The 22,151-nt window shown below is 36.2% G+C and overlaps 2 protein-coding genes across 7 annotated transcripts; one reads left to right on the plus strand and one right to left on the minus strand.

Moving 5' to 3' along the window:
- The first annotated feature begins 1,198 nt into the window (after positions 1–1,198).
- On the plus strand, positions 1,199–15,811 carry LOC115971194 (golgin subfamily A member 4). 6 transcript variants are annotated; one of them, XM_031090946.1, is made up of 10 exons: positions 1,199–1,467; positions 1,905–2,021; positions 2,639–2,915; positions 3,044–8,940; positions 12,362–13,247; positions 13,335–14,020; positions 14,638–14,779; positions 14,947–15,028; positions 15,124–15,238; positions 15,443–15,811. In XM_031090946.1, the coding sequence occupies exons 2-9, from the start codon at positions 1,971–1,973 to the stop codon at positions 15,224–15,226; spliced, it is 8,124 nt and encodes a 2,707-aa protein (XP_030946806.1). In that variant the 5' UTR covers positions 1,199–1,467; positions 1,905–1,970; the 3' UTR covers positions 15,227–15,238; positions 15,443–15,811. The 6 variants fall into 6 exon arrangements, with proteins under 6 accessions (XP_030946806.1, XP_030946807.1, XP_030946808.1 ...); XM_031090947.1 differs by having other exon boundaries at positions 2,639–2,911; positions 3,055–8,940; XM_031090948.1 differs by having other exon boundaries at positions 2,639–2,902; positions 3,055–8,940.
- A 1,750-nt stretch (positions 15,812–17,561) lies between these two features.
- Positions 17,562–20,210, minus strand: LOC115970087 (probable sarcosine oxidase). The gene is made up of 2 exons (XM_031089760.1): positions 20,174–20,210; positions 17,562–19,133 (listed from the first exon to the last, which is right to left on the minus strand). Exon 2 carries the CDS (start codon positions 18,959–18,961, stop codon positions 17,744–17,746), a length of 1,218 nt encoding a protein of 405 aa, XP_030945620.1. The 5' UTR covers positions 18,962–19,133; positions 20,174–20,210; the 3' UTR covers positions 17,562–17,743.
- Between the last annotated feature and the right edge of the window lie 1,941 nt (positions 20,211–22,151).

A 22,151-nucleotide genomic window follows, 5' to 3' on the forward strand; every position in this document is an offset into this window, starting at 1 on the left:
ATATTGTGGTGAAATTCTTGAAAAAATTGCTTTTACTTAAGCTGAAAACTGGAACCAAGTGAAGAAGTGTATGATGCAAGATTCAGTACATACTTTCAGTTAGAGCCCATAGGACATTACATTTTCATAGAAACAGCACATAACTAAGAAGCATCAAAATTAAGCAGGTAATGAATGTCACAAATACGAGACTGATAAATCTAAATCTATTCACATGCAAATATATATTTTAATACTTCTTTACTTATATATATAGAGAGAGTAATATAGAATTGGTTAAAAAAACATTTTAATGAAATGTAATGTAAAATATATAATCTTGTTTTTGAAAATTGGTTAGGTAAAAAAAAAGAAAAAAGTAGGTTCTCATGTTAAAATAGACATGAAAATTTTTGCAAGTCTCTTACAGTATCTCACATCTTTTTTTCTTAAAAAAAAAAAAAAATTTTACATAGACCGATATGGGTGATTTTTGGAGTTACATGTGAAAAATTTATCCTTTATGTATGGATAAATTTTTATATATACTTAAAAAATATACATTAAGATGCATAGTATAATTTTTACATATATAATTTAAATATTATTGATAGTCATTCTTATGTTTTTTCTAACACTTTAAAAAGTTTTGTAAGAATATTATTAGGTAGAAAATATAAATTGACCATTTATTTATTTATGTTCATTAATTCTAGACTCTTTGGATTTTGTAAGCAATAACTTATTTGGATAAATATTTATAATGTGATACCATATTTGATTATAAAATTAAGAAATAAAACTCTCTCTAAAAATAAATAATTTAGGACACATGTTATAAAATTGCACTTCAATCGTAGAATCTAATTAAATTTTTTCAAAGTTTTGCATATATATATATATATATTTATTTATTTATAAAAAAAACCCACAAACTGAGAAATAAAAGGAAACACATTTTTTTATTTTGTTGGAAAAGTAATGCTATAATTACAAATTATTTTATAATATTTTTACAAAATATTAATGTGGCCAATATCTTATTAGTTTTCAATTAGATTTACAATTAATATCACTTTTTTCATTTACTAATAATCACTCACCACATTAACAATTTATAAAATATTTTGTAAAATAGTTTTTATCTTTCACATTATTATTTTGGAAATATAAAAAGAGAAAATTTAGGTAGGGAGTAAGATTTGGGTTGAGTACCAAACGTAACCGGCTCAGCCCCTCAGTGCCGAACAAACAGTGTGTTTTGTTTGTGTTATTTACAACTATGCCATGCCCATTTCGACGTTTTACCTATAGAGGTGAGAGCCTACAGAGAAAACGAAGCTTGCGTTAGATCTAAGAAAAAACGCATAAAACAAAAACTCACACACACTCCAACAAGTCTCTGTTGTTTTTTCGAAGCAAAAGCAAAATCAATTTGCATTTGCACTATTCGAATAGATCGAGCCAAGCTATAAGCCAAATATTGAGGTAGGTTTTTCATTTCATTTCGAAAAATCAATGTCTGTTTTCGATGTTTCACGAATCAAATTGTTTTCGTTTTCAAGCAATTTACCGTTTGATTGATAGTTAGGGTTTAATTTGGTAGAACAATTCGAATCAGTTCCTTTTTAACGTTCTGTTTGGTCGGTGGGAAAAATGCACGAAACTGAGATTTTGAGTTATAATGGGTTTAATTTGGTAGAACAATTCGAATCAGTTGTTCCTTTTTAACGTTCTGTCTTGGTCGGTGGGAAAAATGCACGAAACTGAGATTTTGAATTTTCAGGTTCATAATGATTAGCTAGTTATTTGAGTTAATAGGCACTTGAAAGTTGAGTCTTATAAGAATTTTCTCTGCTACCAAACAGCAAACATGGACATTTGATTATTTATGTTGAATATTCGTTTTTTTGTTGTTGTTCTAGGCATTGTAAAGAGGTGGAGTCTCTAATGGTGATCGAGACTTGTGTGTGGTTTTGATTTGTGTGGAGATGGACAAGAACAAGAGCCGTACCGATCTGCTCGCTGCTGGCCGCAAAAAGGTCCTTGTTCATTTACTTTGTTTATTCATTCTATGTAGTTTGGGATTTTTTGTGTTTGAAACTGTTGTTATTTCGTGTTTGGTTGCTTAGAAATTGTAGGAAAAGAAAGGATATAGGCTTTGTTTCTTTGGTTTTATGATATGATCGAGTTCATAATTAAGTTAATTTTGTATTATAGTTAAGTTTTAGTTCGATAACTGTTTGGGGGCAACTGAGCTGGTTACTTTGTTTGAAGGAGTGGAAATAAAAAAAGTAGAAACAAGATTTTTACTTTGTGTTTTCTATTATTTATTTTGGTATCTCATCGGGCAAATGTAGCACCAGGGTTTTTGAATATTTTTTGTCGGGTGTGATTAAAACATGGGTTCCTGAATCATTGTTTGGTTGTTAGGATATTAAAGCTGAAGATCTGTAAAAAAAAAAGAAGATAAATGTCATGTATTTTGTTTACTGTTCTTAAAACTGGGAAATTTGAGCTGAGCTATATTTTTCAATTGGGTTCCCTAGGATTTGGAAATTATGCTAGTTTCCTTTTCCCTGATATCTTATCAACCGAACAGATAGTGAATGTGAGTGATTGGGGATATTAATTTTGGGTTTTAATTTTCTATCAATAGCTTCAGCAATATCGTCAGAAGAAGGAAGGTAAAGGCAGTGCTAGCCATGGAAAATCCTCAAAAAAATCCAGTAAATCTGACCAGCATGAAGCTGATGCTGATGAATCATCCACTACCCCAGTACCAACTGTGTCGTCCCAGGTTACTGAAAGGGAAATTGCACCTCATGATGGTTCAGATTTGGAAACTATTGAATCATCATTGTCGCATTCAACGGGGATTAGTGAGCCTGATACATCCTCGATGCAGTCGAGGGAAGATCAGGTAACAGATGTAGGTTGTCCTCTCCTTCACTTGATACTTAATTCTTAATCATTTAGGAATATCCGAGAAATATGTTGGGCTGGTTAGGGAAGATAATGTGTGGATTTGATGTATAATTATATCTCATTTGTTGCTGGGTAGGGGCAATGCAGGAAGCTGATGGTTTGGACTCAAAGCAATCTGATCGCAGCGGTGAAATAGAGCTTGAAGGAGACAGGCAGCTTCCTTTGTATGAGCATGGTGAAAGTGCTGAAACTCTTTCAAGGATAGCTTCAGTAGAGACTAGTATGGAGGAGACATACTGTGAAGCAGAGCAAACTGGTGAGCCAGGTGAAGTATCTGCATCTGATGGTACACTCTTGTCAGATGGGTTTTCAGCTTCTGTTTCGACTTTACAAGAAGCCGACAGGATTTCAGCTGTTAATCCTTCCATGACAAATTGGCAGAGACAAGAAATAGCACCAGATTCATCTTACGGAGAAAACTCAAACATGACTTTTCAGTCTGGTGACTATGGAAAAGGCAGGGAAGAAAAGGTTCAGACTGATTTGGACAGTAGGACAGCTGCAGAGGGGTACAATCAGCGGTATATGCCTGATGAATCTTTTATGCCTGAGGGTGAAAGCCTTGAAAGACCTGAAAAGAAAATGGCAGGTTTGGCTGGAGGATGGACTGTTTCTCCTGTTGCAGACATGAGTGCAACCAGTCTTTTGCAGCTTGCAGAGTTGATAAGGGGTCTTAATGAAGAAGAATTTAGGTTTCTGCTCAAGTCAAGAGAATCAATTACTAATGCAGAATTGGGGAGTGGGAGTTTTACTTTTGCAGAGTATGGCTTTACAGATTTATTGGAGAGACTCAAAGAAGAATTATATCTCACATATTTTACTAAAGATATCTTTCACTTGCAACTTGCTGAACAGTCTGAACTACAGATGGGGTTAGATCACCAGCAGCGTCAGATGGTTGATGAATTATCTCTACTCAATGCTTCACTCAATGATGTTCGTGAGAAGAATCAATTCCTTGTTGAAGAGCTTGCACAATGCAGATCTGAACTCCAGTTTGTAACTACCAAGAGGGAGGAGCTCCAAGACCAATTTCGTATAGCAAAGGCGGAGGTTGAGGAATTTTCTGCTAGAGCATGTGAGTTGCAGAATAGTCTGGAAAGGTCAGAAGGGGACTTGCTGAGCCGGTTAACAGAGTTGGCTGACTGCAAGAGTTTGGTAGCAGCTTTACAGGTGGAAAATAATAATTTAGAGGGGACCATTTCTTCTGTGAATGAAGAGAGAAACAAACTTGTGGATGAAAAGGAGTTTCTATTCCGTGAGAATGGGAAGCTGTTAATTGAATTAGCTGACAGCAAGAGTTTGATGGCAGCTTTACAGGTTGAAAGTTCTAGCTTAAATGAGAGTCTTGCTTCAGTGATGGAGGAGAGAAAGAAGCTTGAAGAGGATAAGAAGCATCTGTCCCATGAGAAGGAGAAACAATCAGTAGAATTGGCCGACTGTAAGGTTCTGGTGGCAGCTTTACAGGAAGAAAATGGAAATTTAAGTGGGAGTCTTGCTTTGGAAACACAACAAAGAAGCAAGCTTGAAGAGAAGGAGCATCTTTTTCTTGAGAATGAGAGGCTTAATACTGAGCTTCTTGCTCTTCAGGAACGGTTGTCTACAGACCATGGGGAACGAATGAAGGTTGAAGCTGACCTGAAGGAAGTGACTATGCGCCTTGAACAAGTCACTGGGGAAAATATTTATCTTCATAGCAGTCTGGACACTCTTAAAGCTAAAATAGGAGAGATTGATAGCCAACAAACCCAAATAGCCTGTCAAGTTGGGGAAGCTGGGAATGAAGTCAGTCTGGAAGTACGAAGTAGAGGCCATGAAAGTGGAGCAGATTATGAAGATTCTCACAAGATTCTTGGGAAGCAAGATAGTGAAGTTTATTCTCCTGTATTGGAGACGCCCTTATCTGATGGCCTTGCAGTAGAAACACCACTCGAGCTGCCTGAACAGGTAGTCTATGATGATTCTTTTGGGTTTGTTGCCTTGAAGGGACACTTAGAGGAGGCAGAGAAAATTTTGCAGAAACTTGAAAAGGCAATTGAAGGGATGCATTCTCATTCAGCATTTTTGAGCAGGTCAGCTGGTAAAGTTGCTGCACCTGGGGTTTCAAAACTGATTCAAGCCTTTGAGTCGAAGGTGCAACTTGATGAACAAGAGGAAGAGGAAAGGGCCTTGACTGAAAATCAATCTCCAGAAGATCTATTCACGGTAACAAAAGAGCAAACTGGAAATTTGAGGGCATTGCTTACGCAGCTGGGGGTGGGTGCTGAGGATGCCAGTATACTGCTCAAGGGGGAACGCGATGGTAGGAAAATTGCTAATGCCATGTTCGAGGAGCTCAGGGATGAACATGAAGCTTTGAAGGAACACAGTAACAATTTGGAAGCTGCCAACATAGAGCTTGGGGTTCTATGTGAAGCTTTAAAGGAACATGTTGGTGATGTTGAGGCAAAGAATGGTGAGCTTGAGGTTCTCTATGAATCCTTGAAGCAACATGACATTAATCTCGGAGCAGAAAACAGCAAGCTTGGTGGAAAACTACGAGGTTACCAATCAAGAATTAGTGAATTGCAGAGTCAATTGTATGATTTTCAGCATAGTTCAAATGAGATGGCTTCTGTAATTGGCAGTCAATTAGAAAATTTGCAGAAGGAAGCGGATGAGAGGGTATTGATTCTTGAGCAAGATTGGAATTCTACTGTTACTCAGATTCTTGATGCTGTTGGGAAGCTTGATAAATCAATTGGGGAAGATTTCACCTCAACCATCTCAACTGGTACTCACAATGGCTTGGATATAAGCAGCCGTGTTGCTGCTTCTGTTAATGTTGCCAATGAAGTGATTGAGGCTCTGCAGGGGAAACTCCAAGCTGCTCAAACTGACCATGAAGCAATCTGTACTTTATACAAAGAGGCGAATGAGAAAAGTGGTGATTTGCATGGAAAAAATGAATTGGCTATTGGTATATTGAGTAGGATGCATGGTAAACTTTGGGAACTTGTGATAAGTTCATGTGGATCTGTGGAAGAAAGTGAGAAAAATGTACAAATTGAGAAACTGCTTGATCCCTTAGATTATAGTGAATACAAGACCCTCTTGGACCAGCTGGAGAATTCTCTGGATGAGAAGCTGCAACTCAAGTCTGTTAACAGTAAACTCACCGCAGAGTTGATTAATCAAGCAGAAGAATTTGAGGAAATGAACAGGAGATGCCTGAATTTAAATGCTATTCATAAGTTAATTGAAGATGTTGAAGATGTGTTAAAATTGGATGAAGCTGAGATTAACTTGGATGCAACGCCTGCTTTGCGTTTGGAGTTTTTGGTGTCTGTTCTTGTTCAGAAATTTAAGGAGGCTGATGTGCAAGTTGGCTTGTCTAGAGAACAGTTTGGATATAAGATGATGGAGTTGACTGAACTGCAGGATAAGATACATCAGTTAGAAGCCTTGACCTTTGAGCATGAAAATGAAATCCCTATTCTCAGGGACAGTTTACGCCTGGCAGAGGAAGCTTTTATTGCCGCACATTCTGAATTACAAGAGAAAATAAGTGAACTTGAACAGTCAGATCAGCGAGTATCTTCTATTAGAGAGAAACTTGGCATAGCTGTTGCCAAGGGGAAAGGCTTGGTTGTGCAGCGAGATGGTCTCAAGCAGTCTCTGGCAGAGACTTCTAGTGAACTGGAGAGATGCTTGCAAGAGCTGCAGTTGAAAGACACTAAGCTTCAAGAAGTTGAAACAAAACTTAAGACCTACTCGGAGGCAGGTGAGCGTGTGGAAGCTCTGGAATCTGAACTTTCATACATTCGCAACTCAGCCACTAGTTTAAGAGAATCATTCCTTCTTAAAGATTCTGTCCTTCAAAGAATAGAAGAGATTTTGGAAGACCTTGATCTGCCAGAGCATTTTCATTCAAGAGATATAATTGAAAAGATTGATTGGTTGGCGAGGTCAGCAACTGGAAACTCTGTGCCTCTGACTGATTGGGATCAGAAGAGTTCTGCAGGAGGAGGTTCATATTCTGATGCTGGTTTTGTTGGTATAGATGCTTGGAGAGACGATGTACAGCCAAGCTCAAATTCAGGGGACGATTTGAGAAGAAAGTTGGAGGAACTTCAAAATAGGTTTTATGGGTTGGCTGAACAAAATGAAATGCTCGAACAATCGTTAATGGAAAGGAACAACTTGGTACAGAGATTCGAAGAACTTTTGGACAGGATTGATATGCCTTCGCAGTTCCGGTCCACGGAACCAGAGGATAGGATCGAATGGTTAGGAAAAGCGCTTTTGGAGGCTCAGCATGAGAGAAATTCTTTCCGGGAGAAGATTGATAATTTTGAAAATTATTGTGGATCACTGAGTGCTGATTTGGAAGAGTCACAAAGGAGAGCATCTGGCCTTGAGGCAGACCTCCAGGCAGTTACCCAAGAGAGAGAGCACCTTTCTGAAAGATTCGAGATACTGGCTCATGAACATGAAAAACTCTCAGCAAAGACAATTGAGGCAGACCTCCAGGCAGTTACTCAAGAGAGAGAGCACCTTTCTGAAAGATTTGAGATACTGGCTCATGAACACGAAAAACTTTCAGCAGAGACAGTTGAGTTCAAACTTGAGAATGAAAAGCTGCAGCATGAAGTTACGGGTTTGAAGGATAAATTGGTTGATCAGCTTGGGAATGAGGAACGAATTGTCAGCATTGAAGGCGAAATCAGAAGATTGCAGGATTTGGTTAGCGATGCGTTGCAAGAATCTGGAACAAAAGATCTGGTTTCTGGAACTGGTAGTATCCATTGCCTGGAGGAATTACTGAGGAAGCTTATAGAAAATTACACAATTCTTTCTTCAGTGAATCCTGTGCTTGGGGATGTGGCTGATACAGACCATGCTAAAAATTCTAATATTACTCTTGATGAAGCAAGAAGCATAAATTCACATGATTCCAGGGAACTGGATATAGCTGTTCCGAATAAAGAACTGGAGGAGGCTATGCGTGAGCTGATGCATGTGACGCAGGAAAGAGATAGATATATGGAGAAGCAGCAAAGTTTGATTTGTGAAGTAGAAGCTCTTGGTAGAAGAAAAGAGGAGTTGCAAGAGCTACTTAGTCAGGAGGAGCAGAAGTCTGCTTCTGTGAGAGAGAAGTTAAATGTTGCAGTTAGAAAAGGGAAGTCACTGGTGCAACAGCGGGACAGTCTGAAGCAAACCATTGAAGAGAAGAATACTGAGGTGGAACTTTTGAAATCTCAGATTACCCACTGGGAAAATGCTCTTGCAGAGTATGAACAGAAGCTCAGGGACTTATCTGCTTACCCAGAAAGGGTAGAAGCCCTAGAATCTGAGCGTTTGTTATTGAGGAATCATTTAACAGAAACTGAGCACTATTTACAAGAGAAAGAACATATGTTGAGCATAATTTTGAATACTTTAAATGGCATTGATGTTGGTGGTGAAGTCAACAGTGGTGATCCAGTGGAGAGGTTGGAACAACTTGGAAAACTAGTCTCTGATTTAGACGCAGCTGTTGCTTCTTCAGAGCAGCAGTCGAGGAAATCTAAAAGAGCAGCAGAGCTGCTCCTTGCTGAGCTGAATGAGGTTCAAGACAGAAATGATGTTCTTCAAGAGGAGCTAGAAAAAGCTGCAAATGAAGTTGCTGAGCTTACTAAGGAAAGGGATTTGGCTGAGGCTGCCAAACTTGAAGCTATTTCACGGCTTGAAAATTTATCTGATGTTCGTTCTGAGGAAAGAAAGAACCAATTATCTGAATTTATGCGGATAAAGTCTATTCTGAACCAACTCAGAAAGGGCTTTCATGATGTTAAGAATTTACAAGGTGATGTTTTCTCCAAGGACTTGGAATTTTTGCACAATCTGGAGATTGGTGTTGAGTCATTTCTGAAAGCAGACAAAGCTAAGCTAGTTGTTGCACCTCTTTTCACTGTATCTGATGGTGCTATATCCAGAATTTCAGATAAAAAGGTATCATTTGGGCTTATCTATTTGTCTTAGTATATTTTGCGTACACTTATCTATTTATGATCTTGTCTTTTCCATGTTAATTATCTTGTCTTTGGTTAATCTCACACTGATTCTAAAGTAAAACATGCTATGGATGCAGCACATTCAGGGTTATTTTTATTCTTTTTGGGCATTGAAAAATTCTGTAAAATTACTTTTTTTTTATTTTATTTTTTATAAATTTTTTGGGAGGGGGAATTTTTGCGGCCTTTGTACATGCATATGCAGTATATTTGCTAAGTGCTTGCATACATTTATGCATGCATGACTCATTGATATTTAAATGTTGTGGTTGAGCCTAAGGCCATTTGCAAGTTTATGCTAAGATCTTTGGATTGGGATTTGGGAATAAAAAAAAGTTTATAGTCATTATCCTAGTTACACTTAATTTTTTCTGAAGTAGTGTAATGACACTTATGTTAAAAAGAGTACCAAACCTCAATATATGTGCAGATTAGTACAGTCAAACCGATATAAATGTACTGCATGCTCATTGCTTTGATGTATCCTGTGGCTATAAGTGGTAGCACCTCAAGATATGTATTTTGTCTTGGATAAGCTTGTTTTGGAAAAGTTATCTTTCTAGTTGGCATCCCTATACAGCTTGAGTTTCTGGTGGCCTTTTCTCCTTGCTGGTCATTTGCAAAAGATACATAGAATGGAGTTCTGGATTTCTTTCTCAAATAATTTGAGAGGAAGTGTCTAACAGCAGTTGATATTATATAAAGTTAATTCGTGTTGATTCTGAATTTTTTTGGTGCAGTATAGAGTGATATTTGCGTCTTATATTCTATATTGTTATGTACCCACAAAAGCATGTGCTATACTGTCTTCGTTAAAATTGAGAAACTCAACATAAGTGCACCTTGTGGTGAATCAGGTGTGCCTAGGTCCCCACCCACCCCCACTCACCCATGAAAAACATTACGTAAAATACTAAGTTGGCCTTATTTATTTATTTTTTTGATAAGTTAACAGTAAACAGTATGCTCCCTCAGAACCAAAGACTAGTTTTTCATCAACTAAGTTGGCCATTATTTTATAATATCAGTACTTTGAATCTGATGTTCTATGTTGTTTTGTTATAAAATAACTGAGAAACTCAGCTCATTAGCTGTCCCTCTTTAACTAATGGAAAAAAAAAAAAACCCCTTAAAAACAGTAATTTGTTCTTATTTGGTAGTCTTATTAGCACTCAAAAGCTGCTTATAGGGGGCAGAAAAGAAAATTATCATTTTTTTTTTTGACATTATTGTGCTGGCCCTTGGACTATTGTTGGTTGTTTCTTGCAAAATCTGGAATCTACTCACTTTTTATTGATAGGAAGAACTCCTCAAACTCCTTATAGTTGGAAAAGATTTGTTTAATTTGAGCCACTTCCCATATGTCAAAATTTGAGGCCTTATGTGGATTTGTACAAAATACAAATAGGTTTTGAAACTTACGGATGAAAAATACCTATAAATTGGATTTTGTATGGAATCTATCCATTTGTACAAAAAGTAATGACCATCCTATTTGTAATGATAGTTATCTATTGTAGTGTTTAATCTCTCCCTCTTTCTATTTTTAAGTACTCCTATTATGTCAATTTTTTATTTTTATTTTTATTTTTTTGAATAAGTAATATAACTTCATTGAATAAAGAAAACAATACAGGAAACCAAAGCACATAGGTGGCGTACTAAGGAATCAGACAAAACAGCAAAAACTATTAAGCAAAGAAAGTACAACTATCTAACAAATTTGTCAAAGAATTAAAAGTAAAAACACCCGAAGCATTTGTCCACTCTAGCAAAGTTTAGAGAAAAAACCTCATATCATGAGTTGATCTCTCACATCCTTCAAAAGTATGAGCATTCCTCTCCCACCAAATACCCCACATAATACAATGAGGAATCATACTCCAAATCACCAAGGACTTACGTCTGCTACATTTATACAACCAGTTTGCTAGAAGATCCACAACATGGCATGGCATAACCTAGTGAACCCCAAATAAAGAAAATACTGTATTCCGCAACTATCTAGCTACATAGCAATGTACCAATAAATGATCAATGGACTCCCCTATTATGTCAATATTGTAGAGTACTTAAGTGAAATTGATATCTTCATGCTACTTTAATTATAGAAAGAAAATTTATTTGATATGTTTGGAATGGAGGGAGATGGGGCAGCGGAGATGATGTAGGATAAATTAGGGAATTTGTCTGCGAGTGCTTGTGGTGGGCTTAGGGTTAGGAGAATTTGTGGATCTAGGGTTTAGAATTGTTGAATAAAGGTTTTTGTTGTTGTTTAATGAATTAAAAGGTGGTTTGATGAGTTATTTGATGGATATTTGGTAGAATAAAGTATGTGGGGTTAAGGGTTTTGATAGGTAAAAGAAAGGTCTTGATTTGGGATTGGAAGGAAGAAGAAATAGATAATTTAATGGTGTTTAGGGGCTGCATGAACAATTGAACAGTATCCGTGAATAACACATCAAGAAAGAGAAGAAAAGGGAAAAGAGAAAGGGAGAAAGAACTCGCAAAGGCTAACATGCCTCAATGCTCAAAACATTTAATATTTTTTATTAATCAACTCAATCTCTCCTTTGAGTATATCGAGCACATATTCTTTCTCGTAGCTGTAGTATTAAGACTCCTAGTTTGGCTAGAAAACTAAAATTTAATAAAAGACTAACATGGACTCAAAGAAATAAAACCTAAGATATGTAGCCTAGAAAAATTCTTCTTAATTAAACTACCAAATTACCCTTAAATGCATAGCAATTATTCACAGCAATTACGGAAATTACAGTTTTGCACAAAATTCACCGTAACTTATTAAAAAATCCTTTTTAATGTGAGGACTGAGGACACGTATAGCTAGACCTTCAATTGGACTTCACATGTGGGCCCCATAAAATAAGTCTAAAATAGGCAAATTTGCAAGGTATTAACAAATCAATCTGCCATGGCTGCATCAGGAGAGGGAAAGGTGCCTAGAATATACTAAAAATGAGTATATTTTAACCTTCTCCTCTCCTCTCCTCTCCTCTCCCCCCATTCAAACGTAGGGCTAGGCTTTTGAGTCTTGTCTTAATATCAATAGATGTTTCACTTACAAGATCTGCACTAATGTTATATATACTGATCTACAGTTGTCAGTCTTTGCTTCATGTCATATTTGCATTGACTTTTGTTTTTCTGTAGATCTTTCTATAAAAATGAATAAAATAGTGGGCACGAGCAAAATTTCTACTCATCTAATTCTTATAACTTTTATTACTAAAATAGTATGCATTATTCTCCTTGACTAGCTTGTTGGTTTCTGAATTTAATTGGTCATTGAATGTGTAATTCATTTTTTATCTTGCACCCCGTGTTATCTTGTTCAGGAGAACTTTCCGTCTATGGATTCTTGGTTGGACTTCAAAACTGATGGTCATTTTGACGAAAATGTTGTATTTGAAACATGTCATTTTGTTGTGGATCATCTGCAAGAATTCATGACAGAAATTGGAGATCTTAAAGAAAAATTCTCCAAACACTCAGTGTCATTACATGAACAAAGTAGTAGTCTATCTAAATTGATGGAGATTGTTCTGGGAGAGATGAATTCCCAAAAAGAGTCGTTTGAAGCAATGAAGAGAGACATGGTTCATATAGATTCAGTGGAAAAAGAAAAAGGCATGGAACTTATACTGTTGCGTAAAAACATTGCTGTGCTTTATGAAGCATGTGTTAGTACAGTTGTGGAAATTGAAAACAGAAGAGTTGACCTGGTTGGAAATAATATGGCTGCTGGAGATCTGGGTTTGAACTTGAGATCAACATCTGTTGATGGAGAATTTCCTTTCAGTGGACCAGCTCAATTGTCCTCTGAGGAATCTATCAGGACAATGGCAGATAAACTTGTATTGGCTGTGAGGGATTTTGCTAGCTTGAAAGCTGAAACTGTAGCAGGTTGCCAAAAGGAATTGAAGACTACCATAGCAAATTTGCAAAAGGAGCTTCAGGAGAAGGACATTCAGAAAGAAAGGATTTGCATGGAGCTGGTAGGTCAAATAAAGGAAGCTGAAGCTGCTGCAACAAGTTACTCACTAGATCTTCAATCTTCCATAGCGCGGGTGCATGATTTGGAAAAACAGGTTGAAGTGATAGAGAGAGAACGGAACTTACTAGAGCAGAGAGTGAAGGAGCTGCAAGATGCACAAGCCACCTCAACTGAGTTACAGGAGAAGGTTCAATCTCTTACTGATGTGCTTACTGCCAAAGACCAAGGTCAGTTAGATTTTTCTTAAATTTACTCCATTTTTGTATGGTTCATAATGCTTTATTTGGATAATAGATACTACTTGTTGATCACAGAAATTGAGGCACTGATGCAAGCACTTGACGAGGAAGAGGTGCAGATGGAAGATCTGACAAACAAGATGGAGGAAATGGAAAAAGTTGTACAACAAAAGAATTTAGATTTGAAGAACCTTGATGCTTCTCGTGGGAAAGCTTTGAAAAAGCTTTCCATCACTGTGACCAAGTTTGATGAGCTTCATCATCTTTCTGAGAGTCTCCTAGCTGAGGTTGAAAAGCTTCAAGCACAACTGCAAGATCGGGATGCAGAGATCTCTTTCTTAAGGCAAGAGGTCACTAGATGCACCAATGATGTCCTTGTTGCGTCACAAATGAGTAGCAAAAGGACCTCGGATGAGATTCATGAGTTCTTGACATGGTTTGAACTGATTGTTGCTCAGGCTGAGGTGCATGATGTGCATCTTGATGATAAGAACAGCAATGATGTTCATGAACACAAGGAAATACTCCAGAAGAAGGTTTTTTCTATCATATCAGAATTGGAAAATTTACGGGCAGCAGCTCAAAGTAAGGACACGTTGTTACAAGTCGAAAGAAGCAAGGTGGAAGAGTTAACACGCAAAGAAGAATTTCTTGAGAAGTCTTTACATGAGAAGGAATCACAATTAAATTTGCTGGAGGGTGTTGGGGAATCTGAAAGGGCAACTAGCATGACCTCTGAAATTTTGGAAGTTGAACCTGTGGTGAGAATATTTTAGATTCTTAGTTCTTATTATTTTAATATTGCTTTATTTGTGTCCTTTTTAAAATTCATTTTCTGGAAAAAAAAGATGCTAGGAACATCTTTGAAACACAACCCCCCCCCCCCCCCCCCAAAAAAAAAAAAAACCAGGACCACCACCAAAAAAGAAAAGAAAATGTTATAGTGGCAACCACTGGTACATCTAATTGATGAATTCAGATGTGCCTTTTAGCACTGGTTTCTCTTTCAAAATTGTTAGATGTGATATTTGCTTTGTGCTTCCAGTTGATCTTTATAGACCACAACTATACACTTTTTATTTTGCTCTGTACTATTAGTACTTATTAGGGGAGAAATGTTTTGAACTATTTGATAGATTGATTAAATTCAGATTATGTGAATGCCCCTTTGTGAGTTTTGGTTCATTAGTGATTGGTTTAAACATTATTATATTACTTGTGATTTTTGGTAGTTAATAATGTTTATATCCTCTATCAAAATTCATCTTCATTACTTTCAATGCCCTATCCTATATAGAGTATTTTATGATTTTGACCTTTTATCTTTGTTAGATTACCCTTGACATTACATAATCGGTTATGGTGAACTTCCTTGCAGATAAACAAACGGACAGTGCCTGGGACTTCAATTGCACCTCAAGTGCGCAGTTTGCGGAAAGGCAACAATGACCAGGTTGCCATTGCTATAGATATGGATCCTGGCAGTAGTGGTAGGTTAGAAGACGAAGATGATGAGAAAGGTAAACCAAGAAAAATACAACTATTGGCTTGTTATTCTCTTTTATACACATGCGCGTGCTCGTGCATACACACACATATATTAACATAGCTTATAATATAATGAATGCATTTCTTATATATTTATGTTTTTTTTTTTCCTTTTGCTTTCATTCTTTTGCCACCGTAGTTCATGGTTTCAAGTCACTCACTACATCAAGAATTGTGCCAAGATTTACAAGACCTGTGACTGACATGATTGATGGCCTTTGGTAGGACACCCAATTATTTTTTTATTTTTATCATTTTGTTTTGAAACTCATTTAAGCAAATAGGCTGAAACCATATTTTATTCTTAACCTGCCAGGGTTTCTTGTGATCGGGCTCTGATGCGACAACCTGCATTACGTATGGGTATTATAATCTATTGGGCCATATTACATGCACTTCTTGCTACTGTTATGATTTGAGAAGCCAAACTGGTCAGTGAGCCTTTCTTCTTCGTATTAGTTGGCTTTGTTGCAAATCTGTTGGATTTACTGGGTGTGGGGTTTTTGTGTTTGTAATATCATGCAATATTTTTGCCTTGTCTATTTGTTCTACTGATGTGATATGCATTCTGTTTCACAGTTAAATGGCATGATTATGGTGTAAATTAAACTTAATTGCATTTTCCTGATCTGCAGGTTGATACTTATCTGAATGCAAGAGGGCCCAACCATGATCTTGTTGTTTCTGGCATCAAATTTGTCTATGTAATCATTGATTTTTTATTTTTTATTTTATAAAGTATAATCATTGATTTTTTTTTTTCTTCCTAGATATATTTAGATTGATCATTATTTAGCTCAACCAGGCAACTGTGATTCTCCATTTTTATTTTTGTTAATCCCAGATTGCTTGGTTGCATCCAATAAGACAAAATGCCTTGTTACCATGATACTAGAAATAGGTTGAGAATTTGTTTACTCAAAACCAACCAAAGGTTGTACTTCACTACTTTTGTATTTACACATATCCTTATAATTCTGAAGAATATCTTTAGTTATCCCTAATCGGAGGCACGCTTTGTTTTGATTTGTGGCTTGTACAAATTGGGTGGGTCTTCCATGTTAGAGCAAGTTTTGTGATCAATTGTGTATGTCTACACGTTTCTTAATATTGCTAACCGTCTAGTGTCCATATCTTTGTTGATTTATAATTTTTAAATTCATATAGTTTTCTTAAATCTCAATACACACACATATATATATATATATATATATATTTTTTTTTTTTTCTTTTTTGGCTCACTATAACAATATGGTTGAAACTTTTCTTTTCCAAGTATTTTTGTTTAACTTTTGGCACATGAGAAGATAGTGCAGCAGAAAATAATGAGAACTATAACTCCCGGTGCTTTATTTGCATGGTATCATGACTTTAGATACTTCGAGTCTTGGACCGAATGCTGGATTTTGACAGAATAACCAAAAGCATGCAGAATTGGCCGAAGTAGAGGTGGACTTGTGTTCTATTTTGAAAGAACAATGTTTAAGCATTGTGGCATGTAATCTTAAGAGCCATGCTACTTATCAAAAAACCTTACCAGCAATGCTGGAGGGATTATATATTCAGTGTGCAGCTGTACATGTTTGCCCCATGAGATTCCCAGTCAATTTCAGAGCTATCTATCATCATTAGATTAGCCAAAGATCAAAGACTATAAAGTGATCAATATCTTCCTACTGTCTGGTAGGTCGCCTCCTGTATCTAAGTTTTCAATAATTTGTTGTAGAAGGCCAATAAACCAACAATTGGGTCCTCTAGCTATATGTCAAGAATTGGAAAGATTTCAAAGATTTTTTACATCATGTGATGTACTCTGCTATCACCCCTCAATGATTGAGTAAAAGTCCATTTTCATTTCTCTGTAATAATAATTGTGTACAATTGCTATCTTTTATATATATATATATATATATATATATATATATATATATAAAATATAGTCATCTCTCTTTCTTAACGTACTAGTACCTTATTAATGCTGCACCCCAACTAAGGCACCTTTTTATTCTTGCCTTCCCACCCAAAATGGTTTCAAATAGATGATATTGACTTCAGATTGCCAACTTGGAAAGTTAGTAATCATTACTTTAAGTCACGATTTTAATTACTTTTTAGATGTAAAAGAGTCTGTGTGAAACAAATTCAACTCTTTTTTATTCTTGACATATAGCTATAGGACGCATTTTTTTATTTAGTTGGCCTTGTTTGTTTAGTTGGCCTTCTACAACAAATTATTGAAAACATAGATACTTCAGCTTTCCAACTTGGAAGTTAGTAATTATAATTTCAAGTCACGATTTCAATAACTTTTTAAAGTGTGTAAAACAGTTAGTATGCAACAATTGTACAAAATTATAATTATAGAGAAATAGAAATGGATTTTTACTCAATCATTGAGAGATAATAGCAAATTATATCACATTGACTTTTACAATTGTTGCACACAAACTATTTTACATACTCTAAAAAGTGATTGAAATCATGACTTGGAGTCAATCAAAATTATCTAAGTTTTCAATAATTTGTTGTGGAAGGCCAACTAAACAAACAAATGGGTCTTATAGCTATATGTCAAGAATCAGAAAGAGTTGAATTTGTTGTACATAAACTCTTTTACACACTCTAAAAAGCAAATAAAATTGTGACTTGAAGTCATAATTACTAACTTCCAGTTAGGAAATCTGAAATCAAGATCATTGAGTGAAACCATTTTGGGTGGTAAGACAGGAATAAAAAGGTGACATAGTTGGGGGCAGCATTAATAAGGTACTAGTACATTAAGAGAGAGATTGCTAATACAACTTATACATGTATATATAAGACAGCAATTTTGCAGCACAATCAAACATTAGACACTACTGGCACCAATGTACACAATTATAATTACAGAGAAATAAAAATGAACTTTTATTCAATCATTGAGGAATGATAGCAGATTACATCACATGATGTAAAAATTCTTTGAAATTCCCTTTAGGATTCTCCTCAAACCTTCCAATCCTGAAGTGCTTTAGCTCAACGCCTTTTGCCTCCCCAGTGAGCACAAGGTCAGTGAGTATTCTCCCTACCACCGGACTCATCTTGAACCCATGCCCTGAAAAACCACCTCCGACCACAACATCCTTCCCAAACTCCCCACCCAAGAAATCAATCACATAATCCTCATCTGGGGTCATTGAATACATGCACAACTGTGTAGCCACAGGCCCTCCAGAATCAACCAAGCTTGACAGCCTCTCTTCCACCCATTGTTTCAAATTCCCTAATGCCATTCCAGGCCCCCATGGCCTCTTATCCGGATCACATGGATACCCACCATGCACTGCAACCTTAATCAACCCCGGAAACTCCAAAGACGGCGTGCCGTATATATAAGGCTCACCGTAGGATGCAAAAGTTGGAAAATCACCACCAATTGCATACTTATCCTCATGCCCCTCCTTAATCCTCCAATAACACACCATAGTCTCCAAAGGTTGTATAGGCAAATCAATCCCACTAACCGTTTTAACTAACTTTGTAGTCCAAGCCCCAACTGTTACCACACATTTTTTACCCCAGAACTTTTCACCATTGCTAGTGTAAACCCACACACCCCCTTTCACACCATCTTTTCTTATATCTTTCACTTCCATGTAGTCCCTAAGAACAGTACCGTTTTGAATCGCCAGAGTTTGAAACATAGAAACTGCTTTAGTGGGCTTTATCACACCACCATCACCAGTACACAATCCAACCCAATTGTCAGGAATATCGAACCTGCCTGAAAACTTGTCGGAAACTTGTTGGCGGTCGAGAATTTCATGTGGGACAGAGTGTTTCTGACAAGTGGCTATGACTTCACGGAGACACTTGTTATCGGACGAACCCATATCGAATTGTTGAGCCTTGAAGTAAACCTTGTAGCCGATGTGGGACTCAGCTTCTTCCCAGAGTTTGTAGGACTCCATCACCATGGGATAGTAGTATTCCTCTGGGTAAGTTGAGCGTATAGTACGAGACTCGCCGTGAGATGAGCCACGCTGGTGTAAGAAATCGAACTGCTCGAGGAGGAGGACTTTGTGACCTCTTTTCGAAACTTGATACGCGGTGGAGCTGCCCATGACGCCAGCTCCCACCACTATTACATCGAATTCTTCGCCGGAAACTGCCATCTCACTTTTCTCTTCTTGCTTCTCTCTCTCTTCTTGTGTGCTCCTTTCTCTTTGCGCGGTCGGCGGTTAACGTAGATCAGAGAATTCCTTCTTTTCCGTACGCTAGACAGGTACTTTTGGTAGTTACGGAAGGGCAGCTAGGCCCTCGCAGATGAGGCGGATAGGCTAGGATCTGAGTAGAAAAAGAGCTACAAGTTAATGAGCTTGCACTACTAGTCTAACAATAGCAATGATAGGGATAACTATTGCCTCTAATACCTTAATATAGTGAGAGAATGGGTAGAGTAGCCGTATGATGGGCAAGTATGTAATAAGTTAGGCAATGTTTCAAAGTTTTAAGGAAAATAGTATCTCGAGTTTTAGAAACTTGAGATCCATATTAAAATCTGAGTTCCAAAGACTTGCTTTGCAAGTGTTTGGCTGGACGATTTGAACTGAAAATGTCACATAGATCTCAAGTCTTTAAGACTCGAGTTCCATGCAAAAAAAATTTCCCCTATAGTGGTGTTTTTAAGTCCTATAGTGACATTTTAAAGCTCTATAGCGGCGTTTTCCTGCAAATTTTTTTTATAAGTGTGACCACCTCATATCAAGTTCTGGGAGCCTTATAGTGACGTTTTTAAGCCCTATAGTGACGTTTTAAAGCCCTATAGCGGTGTTTTTATGCAATTTATAGAAATCGACTCTTTACAATTCGATTTCCACGTGGATTTTTTTAATCAGGCCCATCCGTTTGCAAATCGAGACTTAAAAATTCGAGTTTTATCTTGGAACTCGAGTTTTAGACACTCGATATGCTAGTTTTCAACATTATTTTGAAACGTGACAACTAACTAAATTTTTTAATATTTATTATTATTTAGAAAAAAAAATCTTAATATAGTTCTAGAACATAGTTTTAAAATCCGACTCGGATAACCGGGAACCGTTCCTGAGATGGTTCTTTAAATTCCAAAACACGCGCTACACAAAAAAAAAATACAGTGGACCGTGCGAACCGCCCGGGTTTGAGAACCATGGCCAGGTCGGGTCTCACGTGTCAGGCCGCAGCTAGAAAAAAAGAAAAAGAAAAAGAAAAAGAAGGGGCCTTGACGTTAAGCCAGTTTCTCCGTTTGAACTCTGGCTTTTTATCTTATCCTCACCACAAATCCGAAAATGCAGTCCCAAAACACACCGAATCCACAAAATAAAATAGAAATGAAAAGCACAAACCTTATCTTTACCCTGTTTCTTCTGCGTTTTTCAGTTTTCCTTCTTCTCCATTCTTTTGTGTTTTCTTTCTGCGTTTATTCTTCTTGCTTCTTTGGGGCCCATTCTTCTTCTGTCACTGGTACCCAAAATCAAAAGAAACCAAAACTCCATGATTTTTTTTCTTTTCAATAAACTTGTCTGCCAATATGGCAGACACTACCCTTCTCCATGAAAAAATTGGACATGTGGCTACGTTTTCACCCTTCATTTGCTTATAAATTTTTTTAAGGCTTTTTTTGGCTTTGGTTTAAGTCTGCTTGCTTTTACTAAAGAGCAATACTATTTAAGGTAAGTGTGACATAGTTTATTTAGTTGAAAACTGAAAACTAAAAATATTGTATTAAAATAATTTTTAAATATGTGAATAGTATCATAAGACTAATGAATAGTGTACTTTATCTCTGCACAGTAAATTCATGTGCATAAACAGTGTTATTACTGTTTATACATGCTAAAAAAAACCAAAAGAAAACTTAGATACAACAAATGTGATATCAAAACAATCACTTAGTATCACAACATTTTACATAATATTTATCATAATTTATTATATAACTAATCGTGAATGGTAAAAAAAATAATGAATGCATGTAGGTTAATATTATTCACAACTCACGGGACAATGAGTTGCCACAAAAATTATATAAAGGATTTTGTTAATGTGTATCCTAAGGGCACGTAATAATTAATCACCTTTGAAAATATTTTCTCGGAAATTGAAAATGTACTGATAATTTTTTCAATTTCCAAGAAAATATTTCCAAAAATAAATAGTTTAATATGTGTTCTAGGACATATATTAACCACACTCTTATATAAAATATTGTGATACTAACACGGAAATCAACAAAACCATCAATACTTGGTGATGTGTGTCAGGCGGCATAGGAAGCAACAAATATTGCATGCTCTTACTTTTTCCTTTTTTTTTTTTTTAATTATTTTGGAAGGGTCATGCTTTTACTTAAATACCCTTTAACCCATTTTTACCATTTTCTCCATTTTGATCTCTCTTCCATCCGATGGCTTCCTCGTAACTTCCTCTTTATCTTTCGGTTGATTTCTTTTTTTTCCCATTTTCCCCAAGTGTAATCAAGTTTCTAATCTTTGGAAGGGTGTTATCCCTCCTTTTTTAGTTGTGATTTGTTTCAGTCAGGCCTTAGATAATTCTGTTAGCTGATGGCCTCTGTTGTACTCCTTTTCTTTGTGAATGAAATACCAGTTTCCTCTCAAAAAAAAAAAAAAAAGTGTGTAAAGTTATCTTCTGGAGATTTGAATCCCGGTATTTTCTCTCCACATCTTACAAGCACTTATACTTATGGAGTGACCATCGTACCAAAGATATGCAGTGGTACACGTATTCATATATTAAATTCATGTGTTATTGTAAATTAAAATTTATATTATAGATTAAACAAGTGCAATATTATGCACATTTGCTCAAAAATATATAAATTGTTGTAAACATTTGTTTTGTTTATAATATAAGTTTATCTTGTCTTGATAGTATAATGTAAAATAATAATTTTTCTTTTTATTATTATTTTTTTAACAATTAATAATATTCCGTTGATATAAAAATTACATTTGTAAGATGGTCTTTATTTTTTTTTGGAACTATTTTAGTCATTTTTCTAATTATACTAATTTATTATATTTATTTATATTTTAAATAATTTTAAATTAATTATGACATTATCATTGTTTAACATCGGTTTAACCTTAAAAATCTTAAACCTCTTCATTCTTCGGTCCTTTGAATGGTTCAAGTTTCAAAAACGATGCCCTTAGCCCTTACATCTATTGATAATAGGGCTGTAATGGAACTCTCTCTCTCTCAGGTGCACCTATTATTTAACTGAACATTTAAGTTTCACAACCTTTGTCACAAGCCAGAAAACGGCAAAGTGGTTTGGACTCACTTGGAGTTTGAGGGATA

Source organism: Quercus lobata, chromosome 12 (genome assembly GCF_001633185.2).
Source record: "Quercus lobata isolate SW786 chromosome 12, ValleyOak3.0 Primary Assembly, whole genome shotgun sequence".
NCBI lineage: Eukaryota > Viridiplantae > Streptophyta > Magnoliopsida > Fagales > Fagaceae > Quercus > Quercus lobata.